General features: G+C 33.0%; 4 protein-coding genes across 4 annotated transcripts; 3 read left to right on the forward strand and 1 right to left on the reverse strand.

Moving 5' to 3' along the window:
• Positions 1-262: 262 nt before the first annotated feature.
• Tsp_01287 (putative methionine synthase reductase) lies at positions 263-4,049 on the forward strand. Its single transcript, XM_003377055.1, has 14 exons — positions 263-397; positions 526-679; positions 798-915; positions 1,481-1,970; positions 2,024-2,146; positions 2,256-2,498; positions 2,562-2,742; positions 2,815-2,842; positions 2,911-3,043; positions 3,172-3,296; positions 3,329-3,355; positions 3,411-3,494; positions 3,553-3,791; positions 3,970-4,049. The coding sequence occupies exons 1-14, from the start codon at positions 263-265 to the stop codon at positions 4,047-4,049; spliced, it is 2,160 nt and encodes a 719-aa protein (XP_003377103.1).
• A 1,445-nt stretch (positions 4,050-5,494) lies between these two features.
• Positions 5,495-9,302, forward strand: Tsp_01286 (sodium-dependent phosphate transport protein 2B). Its single transcript, XM_003377056.1, has 8 exons — positions 5,495-5,675; positions 6,306-6,445; positions 6,917-7,025; positions 7,190-7,468; positions 7,585-7,835; positions 8,061-8,184; positions 8,293-8,491; positions 8,555-9,302. Exons 1-8 carry the CDS (start codon positions 5,495-5,497, stop codon positions 9,300-9,302), a joined length of 2,031 nt encoding a protein of 676 aa, XP_003377104.1.
• A 1,514-nt stretch (positions 9,303-10,816) lies between these two features.
• On the reverse strand, positions 10,817-13,237 carry Tsp_01285 (putative signal peptide peptidase SppA). The gene is made up of 3 exons (XM_003377057.1): positions 13,120-13,237; positions 12,945-12,953; positions 10,817-11,061 (listed from the first exon to the last, which is right to left on the reverse strand). Exons 1-3 carry the CDS (start codon positions 13,235-13,237, stop codon positions 10,817-10,819), a joined length of 372 nt encoding a protein of 123 aa, XP_003377105.1.
• Positions 13,238-14,304: 1,067 nt separating this feature from the next.
• On the forward strand, positions 14,305-18,808 carry Tsp_01284 (protein phosphatase PTC7-like protein). The gene is made up of 4 exons (XM_003377058.1): positions 14,305-14,551; positions 16,171-16,579; positions 18,325-18,578; positions 18,705-18,808. Exons 1-4 carry the CDS (start codon positions 14,305-14,307, stop codon positions 18,806-18,808), a joined length of 1,014 nt encoding a protein of 337 aa, XP_003377106.1.

The raw sequence follows: 18,808 nt of genomic DNA on the forward strand, positions 1-18,808 counted from the left end.
GACAATATAATTCTTCTGCCCGTACCAATATAGGCCAGGTGACAAGGAAGTTTTTATACGGTAAAAATTGGACTTGATGGAAAAGCGCTGAAACTGTGAAAAATGCACTCCTTCTCTCACGCATGTATCGATTTTGAAAAGGCAATAAAAGGAAGTTTTTTTCTTCTCAGACGGGATTTCATCGTTGATCACTGTTAATTTGTTTTTCAGACAATATAGATATAGATATATATATACATGCATATATTTGTACGCAAAGTTTATGTTAAGTAATTTTCTCATTGCCTACGGCTCGCAGACCGGTCAGGCAAAAGCTATAGCTCTCCGCTTGTCAGAAAAGTGTCAAGCGCATAATTTGACCCATCGTATTCATTGTCTGAGCGCGAATGAAAAAGAGGTGAAAAACATTTTTTGTATCTTTGCAACTTGATTATTATTTTTGTAAAGGAAAAAACAAACAGCCAAACAATGTTGATGATGATAATTTAAATTATGTTTATTTATTTTGCATTGTTTTCGCTTTAGTTTTGCATTGAAAAAGAGCGTCTGGTCATTTTTGTCGTTTCGACAACCGGCGATGGTGAGCCTCCTGACTCGGCCCATCGATTCTTCACTTGCTTGAAGCGTCAAGTACGCCAGAAACAAAAATCACTGTCCAATTTAAAATTTGCCCTTCTCGGTAAAGCCAAATTTGTTGGTGTTGTTGTTATTTGGCAAATTTTTCACTCTTCTAATAAATCAACTTGTATTTTTTCAAAAAAGATTATGCTAATTGTCCGAGCAATTTTGATGTTTAGGTCTTGGAGATTCGAATTATAACACATTTTGTGGTGCTCCGAAAGCACTCGAAAAGCTTCTCTTTCAGCTTCATGCGAAAGCATTTTATCCTACTGGCTATTGTGACGAGGCTGTCGAGTAAGCATTTATAATTGTTGTTGTTTATCTTGTCGAAGCTTATCAAATGCAATATATTATCGATCGATTAGCTTTTTTTGACTTTTACTTATCTAATAAATTTTAATATACTTTTCTCGAATTATGGCGTGAAAATTTTACATTTGATCATCTTAGAATGAAAGTGTTTCATTGAAAAGTTATTTCAGAAGAATGGAAATGAAACGAGTTTTCAAATAATTAAAGCATAAAAAAGAGTAAATTTTAATAAGGATTATTCGAAATTGATTGAACAAGGAGGCGTGGTTGGTAGCTTGTCGTTGAATATTCGTCTTGAAAAAAATTGATGAAAAGGAAAATTTAAGCTCAGTTTTTTTCTCAATCAACATCTTATTGAACGTTTGCTTTCTGCTCATTTGGTCGATTTGTTTGTATTCATTATTTTAATGGGATGATAATGTGAAGTATTTGCTGACAAATTAAATTCATTACGGTCATTTTGCAATCAAATTAAAATAAAAAAGATAAAAGGCTTTCGAGCGAGTAAAAAGATCAGAAGATTTGAAAATTGATTGATTCATTTCAGAACTGCAACCGTAGCGGAACCTTGGATTTGTGGCCTGTTGGAATTGTTGTTGTCGAGCAACAATTTGGATTCGATTGATAAAGCACTGCCATTGGCCAAATTGAGCTTGGAAATGGAAAATACGGAAATCGCTTCTCTGGGAAGCACCCCAGAACGGTTGAATGGAATCATGACTCCGCGGTCGAACGGTCGTGAAAGTCAGGCGATTCGGTGCCACATGGAGACTGACCCTAACTACCGTTACGACTACTACTACGACGACGACCAGCGGCGCCGGGGCGACCAGTCGACCGTGGATCCGACCATTGCCCATTCGCCGTCGATGCCCAGCCGTCGACCGCGGTTCTACACTTTCGAAGAGTGCCAGTGCCGTTGGGCCGAACCGTCGGTTGTCGGCTGCGAGCAGTTGCGCAACGTTATCGAGCTCAAGGTGCCTTCGATGGCGTTGATTGTACCGAAGTTGACTTCGATTGTTACACACGAAGATTATGTAAATTTTGATATGTAAATTTTCTGGTTTGCTTATATTTGTTTGTTTTGAAGACTCAGTTGAATTTTCCAAGCACAACACCAGAAACCGAATATGCCGGCCAAGCTAGTCCCCGCTACATGGCCAAATTGTTGAGAAGGACCGTACTGACAGCACCGACGGCGAAAAAGACAAAAGTTTTATTGGAATTTGATTTGAGTGTATAAGAAATTTTCATTTCAATAATAATAATAATAATATTATTCATTTCTGTACTTTAAAGTGGTTTTTATTTTTCCGCTTCAGGGATTCGATACTCCTTATAAGCCTGGCGATGCGTTCAGCTTTATCTGTTCGAATCCGCAGAATGAAGTCAACTGGCTTTTGTACAGGATGAATTTGAGTGTCTTAGCCGACAAGCGATGCACGTTGAAGCTGCTTCCCGAAGCTGAACGTCGTGGCGACAAATTGCCACCTTATTTGCCGGAAGTGTCTTCGTTGCGTTATTTATTTACCCACTGCCTGGACATACGACAAAGTCCAAGTCGGGTGTGTATTTCAGTATATATATATATATGTGATGTTGTTTTTTTTCTATACTTATATTTGCAGATTCTGTTGCGATTGTTTGCTGAGCATTGTAAAACGTTCGGCGAGAAACGTCGACTGATGGAACTGTGCAGCTCGCAAGGCCAACAGCAATACCAACGTTACATACGTCGGGCCGGCTTATCGTTGATGGATGTGCTTCATGCGTTTCCGTCTTGCTTGCCTCCAGTCGACCGTCTTATCGGTGAGATTGTGTGAAATATTTCTGTGTATCCATGTGTATGTGATGTAGAAATTGTTTGCACTTGATTTTCAGAATTGCTTCCGAGACTTCGACCACGACCGTACAGTCTCGCTTGGTAAATTTTGCTTTGTTGATTTTTTTTTAAATTTTATCGAATCACTCTTGCAGCTCTCCATTGGTTGAAGAGAAGCGTTGCAAAATTGTGTACAGTTTGGTCAGCGTCACCGCTGAGGAGGGTCGTTTCTACGCCAGAAATGGTCTTGCCACTGGCTATTTCGAAACCATGAAAATTGGCGATCAGGTAAAGATTGTTTTTTCTTTATTTTTTAATTCTCGTCTAAAAAACTCATTGTTCTGTTGCTTACGTTGCCTATATTGTCAATTTGTGTTCATGTTATTTTGTTTCACTGAATCATTGATGTTTTACAGATTGAAATGTTTCTCAGACAGTCGAGCAATTTTTGCTTGCCGTCCGATATTTTGAACACTCCAATAGTTATGATTGGTCCTGGAACGGGCGTGGCTCCTTTTATCTCTTTTTTGCAGCATATCAAGTATGTTTTTTTTTCGAAAAGAAATATTTCAGATATTGCTGGTGTCGTTGTTGTTTTGTGTATATCATGTCATATTATAATGTTTGGTTGTTGTTGTTGTTTTTGTTTGTACAGAGCTTTGTCAACCGAGGAAAATCGCTGGTGTGAACGATGGCTATTTTACGGCTGTCAGTTTGAATCTTTGGACTACATATTTCGGTATTTTCATTTTTGTTCTGGCAAATCTAATTTTTATTGTTTGATGATTTGTGTTCAGCAAACAGTTGGAAGATTTTCACGATTCGTTTTTATTAACTCACCTGGTTGTGTCTTTTTCCAAAGAAGAACGCGAGGACAAGGCAAAATACATCCAAGACAGTATTCGCGAAAATGGATTTTCATTGGTTCGACTGTTGACGGAAATGAACCAATCGCGGGTGTACGTCTGCGGTGACGTGGAAAACATGGCCAAAGAAGTTTTTCAAGCATTTATCGATATACTGCAATCACACGGGGGTGAGTGGAAAGATACTGAATTTAAATAAAATAAAATAAAATGATGAAAAAGCTTCGTTTGATGTAAAAAAAAGGCACCATCTTATTTTAGAACAATGTGCATTGAATTGAAAGTTCTTTGAAACTAGTTGAAATTGATTTTTTGAATTTTTTCCCCATTTATTTGGTTCTATTTCAGAAATGAGCGCAGATGATGCGAAGAAATTCATGTCCGATTTAATCAGCAACGAACGATACATTTTGGACTATTGGCTTTGAGAGCTTGTGCTGTACTTGTAAAGATAAACGTAAAATGAAAGATGATGTATTTGTCATGAATTTGTATTTTCTTTTTTCTGTTTTTTTCTTACTTCCGAAAAGCAGACGATTCAATTTGTTCTTTTATGATGAATAATTGATGTTTAGTTGAAATTTTTGTTTCGAAGTTTTTGAAGTAAAACAAAAAATTTGCATCATCGTATATTGTCATTTGTAGGGTTTGCAAGCTTTTTTGAACGAAACAACTCAGAACAGTGAATGTTAAGCAATAATTAAAAAGAAATACATATGCAGGTAAAAGTAGAAGTGCTCATTGCAGAAATTGTGTTCGATTGTGATGATTTGTGACTGACAATGGTGCAACACTTCCAAAAATTGAAACTTGAGCAAATTATTTCTTTTTACCGGACAATGTTTGCAAAAGTAGTGCAGAAAAAAAAATTTTTTTTGTATTTTTCTCAAATTCTGTTTGTACAATATTATTCTAAAAATATTTCAAATGGTCACTGATTAAAATTTCCATTTTTTTATTGGGAATATGATTCTTTTTGCAAGTGGTGAAAATAATCGTCAAGTGATTATTTGATACGTATGTACGTGATCACATGATGTGCTCGTGACAGTATGATCTGCTGTCGAGTTTGCAAACAGAACGCAGTATCAGAAGTCGAAACCATTCGCCATTTGATACTTTGATACACATACAAACACAACGATTAGAAAAATTATTCATATAAAACAAGCAACTTCGACTGGGAAAAGAGAAGAGCAGCTTTGTTTCCTCATTGTTCTGAAAGTGCTGAAAGTTGTAGTCAATTTTGTCGTGTTCATTTCGGTTCCAAAAGCATGCATTGCAACTTGATCAAAAATTCGTACACTTTAAGCATAATGTTGCTTATTTTGCCACTGATTATTAATCTCGCACTCTGCCAAACTGAGCAGCCGAATGTGAGTGACTGATTCAATTGTGAAACTGTTATATTTTTGCAATCCTTGCAAAAATTATGAACATACTTCCAGGTCATATCTTACAAACGAAAAGAAGGCTTGTTCCTTTGGATCCACTTGAACGAAAATGTCGACTTGAAACCAATCGTCAGTGTGGTGACAAATTTGAATAAAATAAGCGACAAAATTTGTCCACCAAAAATATGCTTGCAAATTAACGAAATTGTGTCTGGCGTCGGTTTTGGAAATGATTTTTTCAAACAAGTAGTCATCGTCCTCATTCAATTACAATTTCTTATTGTTTTTTGTCATGTTTTCTACTTATTTTTTGATTTTTCATTTTCATTATTTTCAAGATCATCCCGCGTGAAGTGACAACTCAGCCTTTTGTTCATGAATCTCGTCACGGCCCCATAGGCGACATACCGAATACGGGTATTGTTTATCATTGGTTTGAAATATTTTTAATAATAATAATTTATAATAATAAAGAGCAAATGAACAATGTTTGCAATATAGGTGGCGACATATTTGTGCACGCGAAATGTGACACCAAGTCCAATCTTTTCGACTTTGCTTGGCGAGTGGTGGAACTGCTTCGACCGTACGTGAAAGCTTTCAGCGATGTTTACGGCTTCTCTTATCATGGAAATCGAGATTTATCCGGCTTTGTTGACGGTTGGTCAGCTTTTCAACTGCTTGTTTCAGTCAGTTCAATGAATCAATCAATCAATTGCATGCTTGAAAATTTTCGAATCAATTCTACAGAACAAGCTTTTTAAAATGACTGATTTGAAGAAAGAAAAAATTTTTAATTTAATTTCATTTTAATTATTGAACAAAAATAATAAGTTTTGCATTTTGTTTTGATTTCAAGGAACAGAAAATCCCAAAGATGAAGAAATAGAAGAAGTTGCTGTGGACAAAAATACCGGAGGCAGTTATTGCGTAAGAAAATATTCTCATCGTCATTTTTTCATTTTTTAATCGAATACTTTTTTCAGTTGACTCAACGATGGATACATAATTTGACGTTCATCGCTTCGGCGTCAAGTATACGAAAAAAACTATATTCTGATATGAATAATATTAATTTATAATTTTCACTTTGTTTTTTGTTCTACTCCAGCTAAACGTATGGAAAATATCATTGGAAGAACACGAAATTTCAATCTAGAATTGAAAAATAAGTCAGCCCTTTCTCATCTGGCACGAATGACTTCTGGTACTGCAACCGTCATATTAGCCATGATTTTATCGTAATGAGAATTTTGATCAATTTAATTAGCATTTCATTTCATATTTCAGGTGCAGAATACAAATCAAAAAAACCATTCCAAATATATCGACAGTCCCTGCCATACGGTACAATCAGTGACGAAGCTGGACTTTTTTTCATAGCCTTTGCCAATAGCACGATAAATTTCGATTATATGCTCGACAGATTGGTAGGAAACAAAGGCGATGGCTTATTTGACCACTTGATGCTATTCAGCAGATGCGTTTCAAGCAACTATTGGTATTTTCCAAGTATTCAAGAATTAATGGCAATAAGAAAATATTGGGAAGCTGCTTGATATCTGTTTGAAAGTTTGCTTTAGAGTGAAATGAAAATATTCTTCATGATTCTTCTATTGATTTTTATTCTCTGATTAGTTAATATACATTAATTTTGTAGCATTGCAGTTGTATTTTGAAATCATTAAATGCAGTCTTTATTAATTGATGCGTTTTGCTATTGTAAATAATATGCAAAATTTGTAAAATTGAAATAAAAAATTCAAAAACTTTTATGCCGAAACCACACTTTTTTGCATGCATTTAAACTGTATACTGTAATTTTTAAAGCCCTGTGATTTTAAATGACTTTGTTTAAAGCAGTACTTTAATTATATTATCGAAAGTGTCTAGTTTTTAAGATCCGTTTATCTGGAAATCAAATGTTACCATTATTCAGCGTGATATGCATTAGACACCGCATTGCAAGCAGAAGTAATGTATTCTTTTTTCACTATCCAGTTGTTGGATGTAATTATTATTTATTCATGCTGTAATTTTATTTGTAATTTTGTTTTAATTGTAATTGATGGTTCAATTTTATTTATTATTATTTCAATTATGATTAAAAGTCTTGAAAAATAAAATTGCTAGAGCTTCTTTAAATTAACACATTGTTTTGTAATAATTTTTAGTGATCAAAAAGTTGCGCGACATTTACCGTCATCGCTGGATTTATGCAATGATGGATATCATTTTAATACTGGGCTTGCTTTATTTTTTCGTGTGCTCGTTGGATTTGCTCAGCAAGTCGTTCACTTTAATTGGTGGAAGAATAATTAAAGATATTTTTTGTAATAATACAATTCTTCAAAGTGCCCTGGCTAAAGTGATGGTCGGTTTGTTGGGGACAGCTGTGTTGCAATCGTCAGGCGTATCTACTTCAATTGTAGTCAGCATGGTTGCTTCAGGAGGTGAGCAATCGTCAAAAAATAGCTAAAAACAATTCTACGTTAATATTTAATAATTGATCAAACCGACTATTCAGTATGAATTAATTCAATTATTAATTTTTTTATTTCAATTTCAGCAATTGATGTAAAATCTGCAATTCCAATAATTATGGGAGTCAACATCGGTACATCTGTTACGAGCACTTTAATCAGTCTGGTGCGCACCAACAATTCAAATGCGTTTGGTAAAACGTTTGCCGCTGCCACAGTACATGACATGTTCAATTTAGTAACCGTTTTAATTCTTCTACCAGTAGAAATGTTGTCCAGTAACCTTCTGCATTATGATTATTTGTTCTTTTTATTATTCATCATTTTTATAATTAAGGTTATTTATACATTTTAACTGGATACATCAAAAAGAATTATGAATTCTTTACCCAGAGCAGAGAACCGCTAAACTTCATGAAAGTGATAATTGAATCATTCACTGATTTAATCATTCAAGTACCAATGTAGTTTTTAGTGTTAATTTGATTCTGTTTCAATTTTAGTGACGTGATCACATTGCTTATTTTAGTATGATAATATTTATGCTTATTTTTTCTATTAGCTAAACACAACTGCACTCGAAGAATCAATAGCATCTCAAAATTCAAGTATTGCCAATAATGCAGAATTAGTTAAACGAAACTGCCCTTTAAAAGAAGATTTAAATCTCGTGAGCATTTCAGAAAGTTTTGAACTTTCTAAAAAAGAAATTGTATATAGACCTTGTAAAGCAAAGCTTTGATTGCTTTTAAATAATTATCGTATTGTGGATTATTTATGAAGCATTATTTCAGGTAATCATCTATTTGCTTATGTTCAATGGAGTGATACTGGCATTGGTACAGTGTTGCTTGTCATGTCGTTGATGTCTGTCATTGGTTGCCTTTTTGGTCTTGTTGGATTGCTGAATGCAATTTTTCGAGGTTCCTTAGCGCCCTCCATTCGTCGAGTAGTCAATGTCAAATGTCCGGGATGTTTGTCTTTTCTCACTGGGTGAGCGCGTTGATGTTTGATGTTTTTTATTATTCAAATGAAAAATCCATTTCACATTTACAGATACCTCGTCATATTGTTCGGTGCGGTGATGACAGCTTTGCTTCAGTCATCGAGCGCGTTCATATCGGCGATGTTGCCTCTGGTCAGTATTGGAATTTTGGATTTGGAAAAGATGTACGAATTGACTTTGGGTTCCAACGTCGGCACCACCATCACCGCCATCTTTGCCGCATTTTCTCAGACAGGAAAGAAATCCAGCGCGGCTGTTCAAATTGCTTTGTGCCATCTATTTTTCAACTTGTCCGGAATTTTTCTATTCTACATTGTGCCATTCATGCGCAATTTGCCAATCGGCATGGCTCGAAAATTGGGCAAAACAGCCGTCAAATATCCTTGGTTTCCTTTTTGGTATTTGGCTTTTACATTTTTAATATTTCCAGGCGGCATTCTTCTCCTGGGCATGGCGGGCGAAATTTTTCAAACCATTCTGGGTGTTGTCATTTTGCTGAGCTTCTTGTTAATTTTGCTGATCAACGTCATGCAGACTGTTTGTCCGGACTATATGCCACCAGTGTTGCGCAATTGGAATTTCTTACCCTTGTGGATGCACTCTTTGGAACCAATGGACCGCCTGATTCGTTCACGCTTTGGAAGCTCCGCCGCAAAGCGTTGTATCGACAAAACACCGTCGAACGATACGCGAATTGTAATTTCTACCGTCGAAAGTGGAAAAGATGATTCATCTCCATCAATTACAGATAATACAGTATCAGATTCCAGTACAGCGAGTGTTTCATTAACATTTTGAATGTTTCATTCATCTCGAAGTAACAACAATCATTTTGTTTTGATATCGCTCTTTGTTTATTACACAGAATATTTTGAATAATTTCATTTAATTAAATTGTCGTCATTAAATTAATTTGAATTTTTTTTTCAAAATGAAAAATTACTTTGAAATTTTCAACATCATGCGTGGGAAACGTCTGAAAATGATGCATCATTGTTGATTGTAGAATCGATTTCTTTTATGAAGTTAATTTTATTGATATAAGCAAACAAAATAATTTTCTGCTTAACACTTTAAAATCAATTTATTATGAATAATTTTTAAATCCATTACTGTGAGAAATATTTTCTTTATTTTTAATAAAATTATTAAATTTTCAAAAAATGTCAAAATTAATTGAAGAGCAAAAAATGTACATAGAAACTTAATTAATTGCTAAAAAAATTTTCAAAACACAAAACATAAAAGGTGTTGGTGTGTGTTTGTTAGCATCCAAAATCCGAAATGTATATAATAGATCATGCAAGAATATACATTAACAATGTAAATGATGTGGAATTACCAAATTTCCTGTTCTTTTTAATGGAAATTTTAATGCATTATAATATAATGTACAGAAATGAATTCAGGCATTAAGATATTTAAAAATATTTTACCTTTTGGAAGTCACATTATTTACGTGAAAGTAATTTTCACCTGCACTGATACTTACTTGCATACAATCAAATTAGATACGTGAACTACATACTTTCACTTGAATGAGACACTTTCATGGTCAAACATAAAAACAATGTAATTTTCAAATGCACGCAAAACCAGACGTCACTTTCATAAAAATTTTATGTTCCCTCATTACCCTTGTCCATCAAACTGATAAATAAAGTTTATGTTTGGAATAAATGTTCGCGTTTTCTTTGCTTTTGTGATAAAAATAAAGTAAAAATTTTGTAACTATTCTTTGTAGCTTATAGCTATAGCATATTCGTCAAAGATTTTATTTAACATAGTATTAAAATATACATGTGTATTTTATTATATTTTTATCTTTTTTTACAAAAGAACTTAATGGATTGCTGATCTAAATTCAAATTTTCATGGCCCAATCAAACAATTCATTAAACTGACCAATTAAATGCTTTTATGCTTTGCTTTAAAGTTCAATTTCAAAACAAAAATTTCAAAGTTTACATTTTAAACCATGTAAATGTTAAACTTTTAGGCAAAATAAAATAAAATGAAATAAAATAGTTTATTTGAACTGCGAACAGTGATACGGACATGCCCAAGAGCAAAGAGGCAAGGCTTTCCAAAGCTCTGAAATATATCACATTTCCCATTGATGAAATAACCCTTTGGCCATCTTATTTGCAGAATCGCTGCTTATCAATACTTCTTGTCAATCCAACTAAGGTTACTGTTGGATATTTGTTGAAATCCAGTCGTCGGTTCAGAATAGAAGTTTCTCCACGATGTGGTTTCATCAAACCAACGAGTTATCAAAAAATTGATATAGTACTTTGGAAGTTGAATAATCAAAGTTTCAGAATTAGAAATGATCGCTTGACAGCTATGATTGCCGTCAAGCCGGATAACATCGATATTTCGGATGCAAGTATTTTATGGGACGAATCGGTATATTTTCCACCTGCGGTTGCTCGTCGATGCATAAAAATTACGTACCAACAACCGTTTGAAGGAAGTGAGGGTCTCATTGAAAGCAGTTCTTCACCGCTTGGCAAACAAACATCTGGTGAAAGTGAAAGTGCGCTTACAGGTTCTGAAATAACTACCACTGAAGAGGATGCTAAAATCGAAATTGTGGAGAAACAGGATCAGCAGCATTATGAATAAGAAAATAAATTTTTAACATAATTATGCTGTTAAAATATTGTTAAACTGTTTTCATGCTTCAATTTTTCATGTATTATTAATTTATGTATCTGAAACGAAAATTGCTTATTAATGTTGATTGTTCATTGTTCTGTTCTTAATTTTGGAACTTAATTGCTTGTTATTTAAGAAATTTTAATTAAAAAAATAAATTTAACGCTTATTATTTCAAATGATTTTGTTTCATGTTCATAAAACCAAAAGCAAGTAATATTTTTTTCATTTTATTACAATGTTTCTGGCAAAATTCTTGAAGAAATTTATTAATTAAATAAAATATAATGCATAAGAATTTATATGCATAAATAATTTCGAATAATTTATTTTTGAAAAATATTCTTTTTTAAAATTAACAAGTGAACAGTGCAAAGTAGTGTAAAACAAATGATGTGCATTTAAAGAAATTGTTTAAAAACTTTTCAACATTTAAGGGAAAAATTACTTATAATGAGAAAATTATTTTTTTAATGCAACATTTCCGTCTTTATTATTTTCAATGCTTACTTTTCAGTTTCTACAATTACATCTACCAACGATACTTAATATGAACTAATTTCAAGCATTTTTGTGTGAAAATAAAGTGGCTATGCTTTGATAGTTGGTTATTACATAAAAATAAAATAAATAAGAAAAAATTGAATACAATCGTTTTTATTTGGAATAAATTTAAAAAGTCACATGTAATAAATATCATGTAAGCTTATTTGAACCTTTGTTCCTTATTTGCTTGTTTCTTCTGAAATTTTATCCTGTGCTTTTCCAACATTTTAATATGAAATGTCAACATTCATTTTTATATAATTAATCAGTCAGCTGAAAAAGATTATCACACATCAATAGAGAAAAGAAATACAATAAATATAGAAAACGGAAAAATAAATTCTTCTTCTTCTTTTTCTTTGAAAATACTTAGCTAAGCAGTAATCACAAAAAAAATTTTGAACTTGGTTATTAAATGATCACCTTTGCACATTTAAATCTTAAATTTTCAGGATTAAATACGTTAATTTGCATTTTTATAAAACGCATCAGTTAAATTATACATTTTTTATATTTTATTTAGAATTTTAACTTTAAATTTTCAAAAATTTTAATAATTGTCATAAAATTAGTGGGCAAAAAAGCACAATAAATCAAGATGCCAGTCTTCGTTTCGCACACTTTGCTTTGTTTTATTTTATTATATTTTATTTTATGCTGCACGTCAAAATCGACTGTGGACAACAATGATTAATGAAGCTATAAATATGGGTGTGGCATTTAAAATAACAAAAAGTGATGTGTGGAATGAATAAGTTGTTCATGCGTTAAAGCATATGATGCGTGATAGAATTTTAATCATTTAAAAAAGAAGTTATTTTGCAGTGATTAATTACTAATGTTTTTTGATCTGACATGATCTCTCTTTTTCCATCACAACAATTAATAAGTATTTTTAAAGAAATAAGAATAATTAATAACGGAAATAGGATCAGAATACCCAGGATAAGGTCATAAAAGGAGATATTAAATTGACGTTGAAGTACATATATTCTTAATATCTTCCATGTAAAAATTATTTAAAAAAATTAAACAGACAATAAAGTTTTAAAATTATTTATTCAATATATACTATTTTTTTAGAAAAGATGTAAAAAGTGATTTTAAAAAATGACAATTAAATAAATGTATTGATCAATGATAATTTGCTTTTTACGAAACAAATTAATTTATCATCATTATCCAGAATTTATTGGTTTTCATTAATTTATGGGCTTAAGAAATTTAAACCTTTCGACTCTAAAATAAACTTTAAACAAATTATTACATTAATGCAGTTTCACTAAAATTTCCTTTAAATATTACGTATTCCCTGCAATTGCACCATTTGAAATTGCTATTTGGTTTGAATTCTATTTTGAAAAATGTCAATGGATGCGAACATGGAAGCTTTGAAAAGAATTACGTTGCCGGTGAAGCGCATTGTTTTGAGAAGTGCTGCTCACTATTGGATTCAACTTCGTGTAAACAATCCGACCAACTTGACAATTGGATTCAAAGCGAAATCCACTCTTCCGAAGCATCTCATATTATATCCAAAATGTGGATTCCTCAAACCGAATAGCTCCCTTCTGATTAAGCTATGCTTTTACCGTCTTCTCCCGTCGTGCGTGTCCAACAGAAAGCGCGACCGTCTGACAATGTTGTTTGCCGTTAAGCCGAAACGAAGATCCCTCAGAAAGGATCCAGAATTGATGTGGCGAGGCAGTTCTTTTCCTTCAGTTATTTCTCGACAATGCATAAATATTATTTACAAGCAAAAAGAAGTTACGGATAATAATTTTGAAACAAATGGTACAAACTTCGAATCTGCTTCAAAACTTTCGGAAGACAAGCTTCCAGAAGACGACACCACTTCAGCATCTGTACAACAGAATCAAGAACAAAGTGATTCATGAAACCATTATATTCACCGTGTACGATATTTGTGCACATTATAGGATATAACAACAATTTATTCTAATCAAAAAACCATATTTATAACGTATTTTATTTAGTTACGTTGTATATTTAATTTGTATTTTATCAAAATATAACAAAATAAAATAAATAAACTAATTTTAATTTACAGAATTGTGTATCCTTCCCTATAGAAATAATAAAAATAACTGTGAAATTTTATTTTTAAAAATGCCGATTCCAATTTGAAACATTTTATGAAATCAATTTTGTATCTTCAGCAAACTAACTTATGCCAGAAGTATTTCTTGAAATAATTTGAAAATATTACAATAATTGCATAACATGAAAATTTTCACAAAAAGCAAAAAATTCATTTCATCAGTTCTGTGAACGGAATTTTCAAAAGAGTCACATTGCGTACAGTAAACAGTAAATATGTACAATTTGTACCTGTGCATCAGTTTCGAAATGCTGTAGGTTGTCTTGTCATCTGTCTCTAGATGCAAGCTGGGCTCTCTGTTTTGACATCTTTTCACTGTTTTTTATTCGACCTGCAGCACATTTAACAATTTTTATTGCAAATAAAGATTGCAAAATCATTACCATATATTAGGGCAAATGTTCCCAAACTGGCTAGTGGAGCGTTCGAAGTGGACATATTTGCACTGGTGGTGAAGCTTGGCTGGTGATGTGCATGCAGCCGGCGGCCAGTTACAGGCCTCGCCTGTGGAGTCGCCTGATCACTTTGACCATTTCGAGATTTTTGACTCAGTTCGGTATTCGCTATTTATCTGCCCCGAAGTGTCAGCGGTTTGTTGCTGCCCGTTGTGGATTTCCAAAAAATTTGGCTTTCCAAGTTAGCAGAGTTTTAGAACAAGATGTTTACGGTGACGACGCTTGTTTCATCGCTAACCATCGTACTGCTGATGTTATTGGTAAAAATTGTTGACAAATTTAAATTTGCAGTTTGATTTTGAAATATTCAGCTCAACAACCTTTTGTTTAAAAATTTGCATAATGTTACATATTATGTATGTTGAAGATGTTAAATTATTATCTGTCCACCATAGTTAAGGACGACACTTATCGATCGATTTCATTTGATTTGTGTTTACCGTCATAATAGCTCAAGTTTGACCAGTCAATTGAACGCATCATTTTATAACAGTTTATTTATCAGAATGTTATTTATTATTGGAATGAACGTTGAGATGGTGGGAAAATGAGAAAAAAGGTAGATTGGCAGTCTTTTGATCGTAATGTAAGGAATAATAATTTCTAGGAGGGGCAATTTTTTGACAGTAGTTCTTCTGCGGTCTTTGCTTGGCAGTTTGCTTGTGCAGAAAGAGATGCGCATAATTCACGACATCATTTGCTAGCGTTGTTTGTTGACACCTACGCAGATGGTGATTGAAAGCATTGCAAAATTGAAAATTTGAGGTGCTATTGTTTTTTTCCTCCAATAGAATTTAGTTTACTTTCATTTTTAGTTTTTTTGAGATCTCATCTAAGTACCTGTAGTTGTACAAGAAAAGTGAAGTAGAAGAAAAATATCTCTTTTTACAACTGAATGGAAAATGATGTTTACTTTCTTGTGGTGTTGTTGTCAAGCATGTGTGCTTGTTATGAAATTTTATTTGATAAATTAATTTTTGTCCAAATGTGTAATTCATCAGCTTTCATGTTGTTATATGCAGCGGTAAATTATTTCACACAAATATATATATATATATACGTTTTTGGAAAAGATTTTTTAATTATTATTTTGCATGGTTATTTGAAGTACTTTTTTAGACACGCCTTTGGAAGGATGCAAAGAAAGGCTCTATATATATAGATGTAGATATCTATAATTATTGATTTGTGCGTTCAGCTGAATGCATTTGTGTTTGAAACGTTTTCCATTCAGTTTGTTTTTCAACTTAGATTTACTTTACATTAAAAGCAAACATTTTGGTAAAAAAATGTTAGAAATTTTAATTATTAAAAAATTCGCATTATTTATATAATTTTGTTGGTGAAAACAGTTGTTATATTAAATTATACATTTAGTATAGTTTCATTCATATACCACCTTGATAACAAGTAAGCACGGCAACACGGAAGTGGTAGTATTACTACTATTATTGCATTGTTTTTTTGCAATTAAAGTTCGTCAGTTGTTAACTAGAAATTTAATGCATACATTAAGAATGTTTTTTTTGAAATTTATTTGAACGTTGTTGCATCGATTTGCAATATTCTTTGAAACAAAATTTGGTGATTGGTATGTTATTGTAAAGCAGCAACAACAACAACAACAACAATATATTAATAATAGTATTTTTTTAAAATGTTGTATGAAGTGGCAATTTCCATATTTTTAGTTTTATAATTTTGCAAATGTTGTTGTTGAATGTTGAATATGAAATATTTTATACAAGAAACCTTGTCGCATGATTGCCGCTTTATTTCGATTGATTGCAGCATATATAGAGTGAATACGTTTAAAAATAGAAAAATATATTTAATTTTAAATATTTTGTATTTGTGAAATAAAGTGATGATGTTTAAGGCGTGGCCGACGGCGTAGGTGGTTGGCGAAACTACGGCGTGGATCCGTCTCGGTTTTCACGTCGTCTGATGGCCTCGTGTGCCAAGCTGGTACGCGAGGGTCGGTTTATTGCTCACCGGCCGGCCCAGCTGCTGGCCGCCTCCTATCAGGAGGTGACCCGCGGCGCTTGGGCGCCGAACAGCGGCGGCCAAAATCCCGAACGGCCTTTGAACGGCAGCAGCACTGCTTGCATTGTGATATTGGATCGGCGGAGCAGTGAAGTGCACACGGCCAATTTGGGCGATTCGGGCTTTTTGGTTGTGCGCCAGGGTCGGGTGGTCCATCGATCCCAAGAACAGCAACACTATTTCAACGCGCCCTTTCAGTTGACCGTCAGCGACGATGCTGTTGGTCGATTTTTCGGTGACAGGTAAGTAATTTTTATTATTCTTTGGCATAAGGTTCGCTTTTTCATCATTCAAAGCTAATTTCAACAACAACAACAACAAAAGCGATCAATATGTCTGTCGATCGGTAGATAAATAATGGATAGATAGATAGATGGATAGATAGATAAATAGATTATTCTACATTTTCTTTTTTCTTACCTCGAAACGTCTGCTTGCTTTTTATTTCAGAAATACACACTTTCACTGCACGTATTAATTTTAATTTACTTGAAACGACAGACTGATTTATTACATATATATAAAATGTTTGCATAATTGCTGAACAAGTCAATGGAATGCAGTGAAAAATTACATTACAACTGAATTATCATCATCATCATTCCTTTTGTATTGTTAATTAATTTTTGAATCAATAATTGAAGAAGGGAATAAAAAGTAAAATTTTGAACTTGAAAGCAGTTCGCATATAAAAACAAAAAAGATTGATTCCATTAAGTGATTTTTCACAAACGGTGGATGAAAATCGATATCATCATAATAAGAGGATCAAATGAAAAGAAAAAAAAGTATATTATTGTACACATCCGCCATTTTGGAGCATTTGTTCAACATTTTAAATTTTAATTTGAATATTTTCAAATGAAATTAATTTGAAAAAAATGGAGCGGGTTGATTTTTTGTTGTCGACGACGACTACGTTTGGAAAGATTCGAAAGTGAAAAGAGGAAGAAAGGTGGTTGTTGTGGTGGTTTATTTTGGAAAAAATAATTTAATAATATTAATAAATAATTGGTTTTATTTTTTTTGTTTGAATATGAATTTGGAACAATTTTTGTAAAATGAATGCAGAAGAGATGGAGAATGAGAGGAATTGTTCAACATGGTGGTGGTGATAAGTATTGATGAAGTATTATTTATTATATATAAATATATGCATTTTATATTCCTTTTCGTCTGTTGAAATTTTTACGACTAGAAAGAAAGCGAAAGAAATAATTTGTGCGACAGTTGTTGCGAGCAATAAATGAATAATGATAATATGCAATCAATAAAAATGGGAGGAGATGGAAAATTTTGGGGAGGTGAACAATTTTTGGAATGCCCGACGACAGCGTTGCGTAAGCACACCATCGCTGCTGGTGGGAGGTAGTGTTCTGCTAGTGCTGGTGTTAGCGGGTAATTTTGCCTCATGCGGTGAGAGATTGTGGCGAAGAGAATTTTTACTTGGATGATTTGTGAAGCAAAAGAGGGAGAGAAGGGAAAAACACTTTGACGTTTTAAATAATAATAATAATAATAATAATAATATGAAATGTGCATATTTTGTCAATTTACTATCATTCAATTCTGTACAGCACATCTTTTGTTTGGAAAAATTGCAGTTGAACAGATTATTATTTTGTTTGTTTGTTTTTTGACTTGATCACATGAAAATTTTGTGACCATTTAAAAAGTTCGTTTTCCTTTATTTTTCTCTTTTGACAGACGATGAACTAATTGATACGATGAGAGATGACAAAATTTGATTTTTATTACACTGAATATCACTGTAGATTTCAATCTTTGATATTTTATTATTACATGAATAAAAAGAAGCGTGTATTCAGTGGATTACCGCTTCCTTTTTGCAACATGAGAGCAGAAGTTTTTAATTTATATTTATTTATTTGCGTCAAAAGTTAAATATGTAATAATAAACTCTGTATATCGTTATATTATAAATGATGAATGATGATAATTGTCACAGATGCAATGTCGATTTTAGTCCAGATTCAGCGGAGACGAGTACGTTCAGGGTCGAATTGGGCGATTGTATTGTTGTGGCAACGGACGGATTGTTCGACAATCTTCCTGCCAGTTTAATCGAAAATGAATTATCAAAGTTGGAATCGTTCGAGCCGTTGGAAGTGCAACGTGCTTGCAATTCGTTGGCTTTTCAAGCGAGGCTTTTGTCCTTCGATCGGCACAGCATGTCACCATTTGCCAAGAAGGCACAAGAGCATGGTATACAGGCGATTGGTAAGAAAAAGATAGACTAATTTCGAATTTTTATTCATTGGCTATGGGGATATTTCGATTTGTTTTTCTTTGTTCCATTATTCAATACATATATTACTTGCTTTTTCTTATTTTTCAAAATTTCAGGGGGAAAGCCGGATGACATAACGATAATTTTGGCCGTCGTTGCTTCGGCAGAATCGGAAGATGAAGAAGAGGAAGAATTTGAAGCTAGGGAACAAGAATCCTAA

Source organism: Trichinella spiralis (assembly GCF_000181795.1).
Source record: "Trichinella spiralis strain ISS 195 chromosome Unknown Scfld4, whole genome shotgun sequence".
In the NCBI taxonomy this organism is placed as follows: domain Eukaryota; kingdom Metazoa; phylum Nematoda; class Enoplea; order Trichinellida; family Trichinellidae; genus Trichinella; species Trichinella spiralis.

Bases quoted from the DNA above. Each gene is read 5' to 3' on its own strand.
- Tsp_01287 (XM_003377055.1), top strand. From the start codon at position 263: ATGTTAAGTAATTTTCTCATTGCCTACGGCTCGCAGACCGGTCAGGCA. The intron at 680-797 runs GTAAAGCCAAAT...TTTGATGTTTAG, and splicing joins TTTAAAATTTGCCCTTCTCG to GTCTTGGAGATTCGAATTAT. The intron at 3,792-3,969 runs GTGAGTGGAAAG...GTTCTATTTCAG, and splicing joins TATACTGCAATCACACGGGG to AAATGAGCGCAGATGATGCG.
- Tsp_01286 (XM_003377056.1), top strand. From the start codon at position 5,495: ATGAACAATGTTTGCAATATAGGTGGCGACATATTTGTGCACGCGAAA. The intron at 6,446-6,916 runs GTAGGAAACAAA...CTAGTTTTTAAG, and splicing joins ATTATATGCTCGACAGATTG to ATCCGTTTATCTGGAAATCA. The intron at 7,836-8,060 runs GTTATTTATACA...TTTTTCTATTAG, and splicing joins TCATCATTTTTATAATTAAG to CTAAACACAACTGCACTCGA.
- Tsp_01285 (XM_003377057.1), bottom strand. From the start codon at position 13,237: ATGCTTCGGAAGAGTGGATTTCGCTTTGAATCCAATTGTCAAGTTGGT.
- Tsp_01284 (XM_003377058.1), top strand. From the start codon at position 14,305: ATGTGCATGCAGCCGGCGGCCAGTTACAGGCCTCGCCTGTGGAGTCGC. The intron at 16,580-18,324 runs GTAAGTAATTTT...TGTCGATTTTAG, and splicing joins GGTCGATTTTTCGGTGACAG to TCCAGATTCAGCGGAGACGA. The intron at 18,579-18,704 runs GTAAGAAAAAGA...TCAAAATTTCAG, and splicing joins GCATGGTATACAGGCGATTG to GGGGAAAGCCGGATGACATA.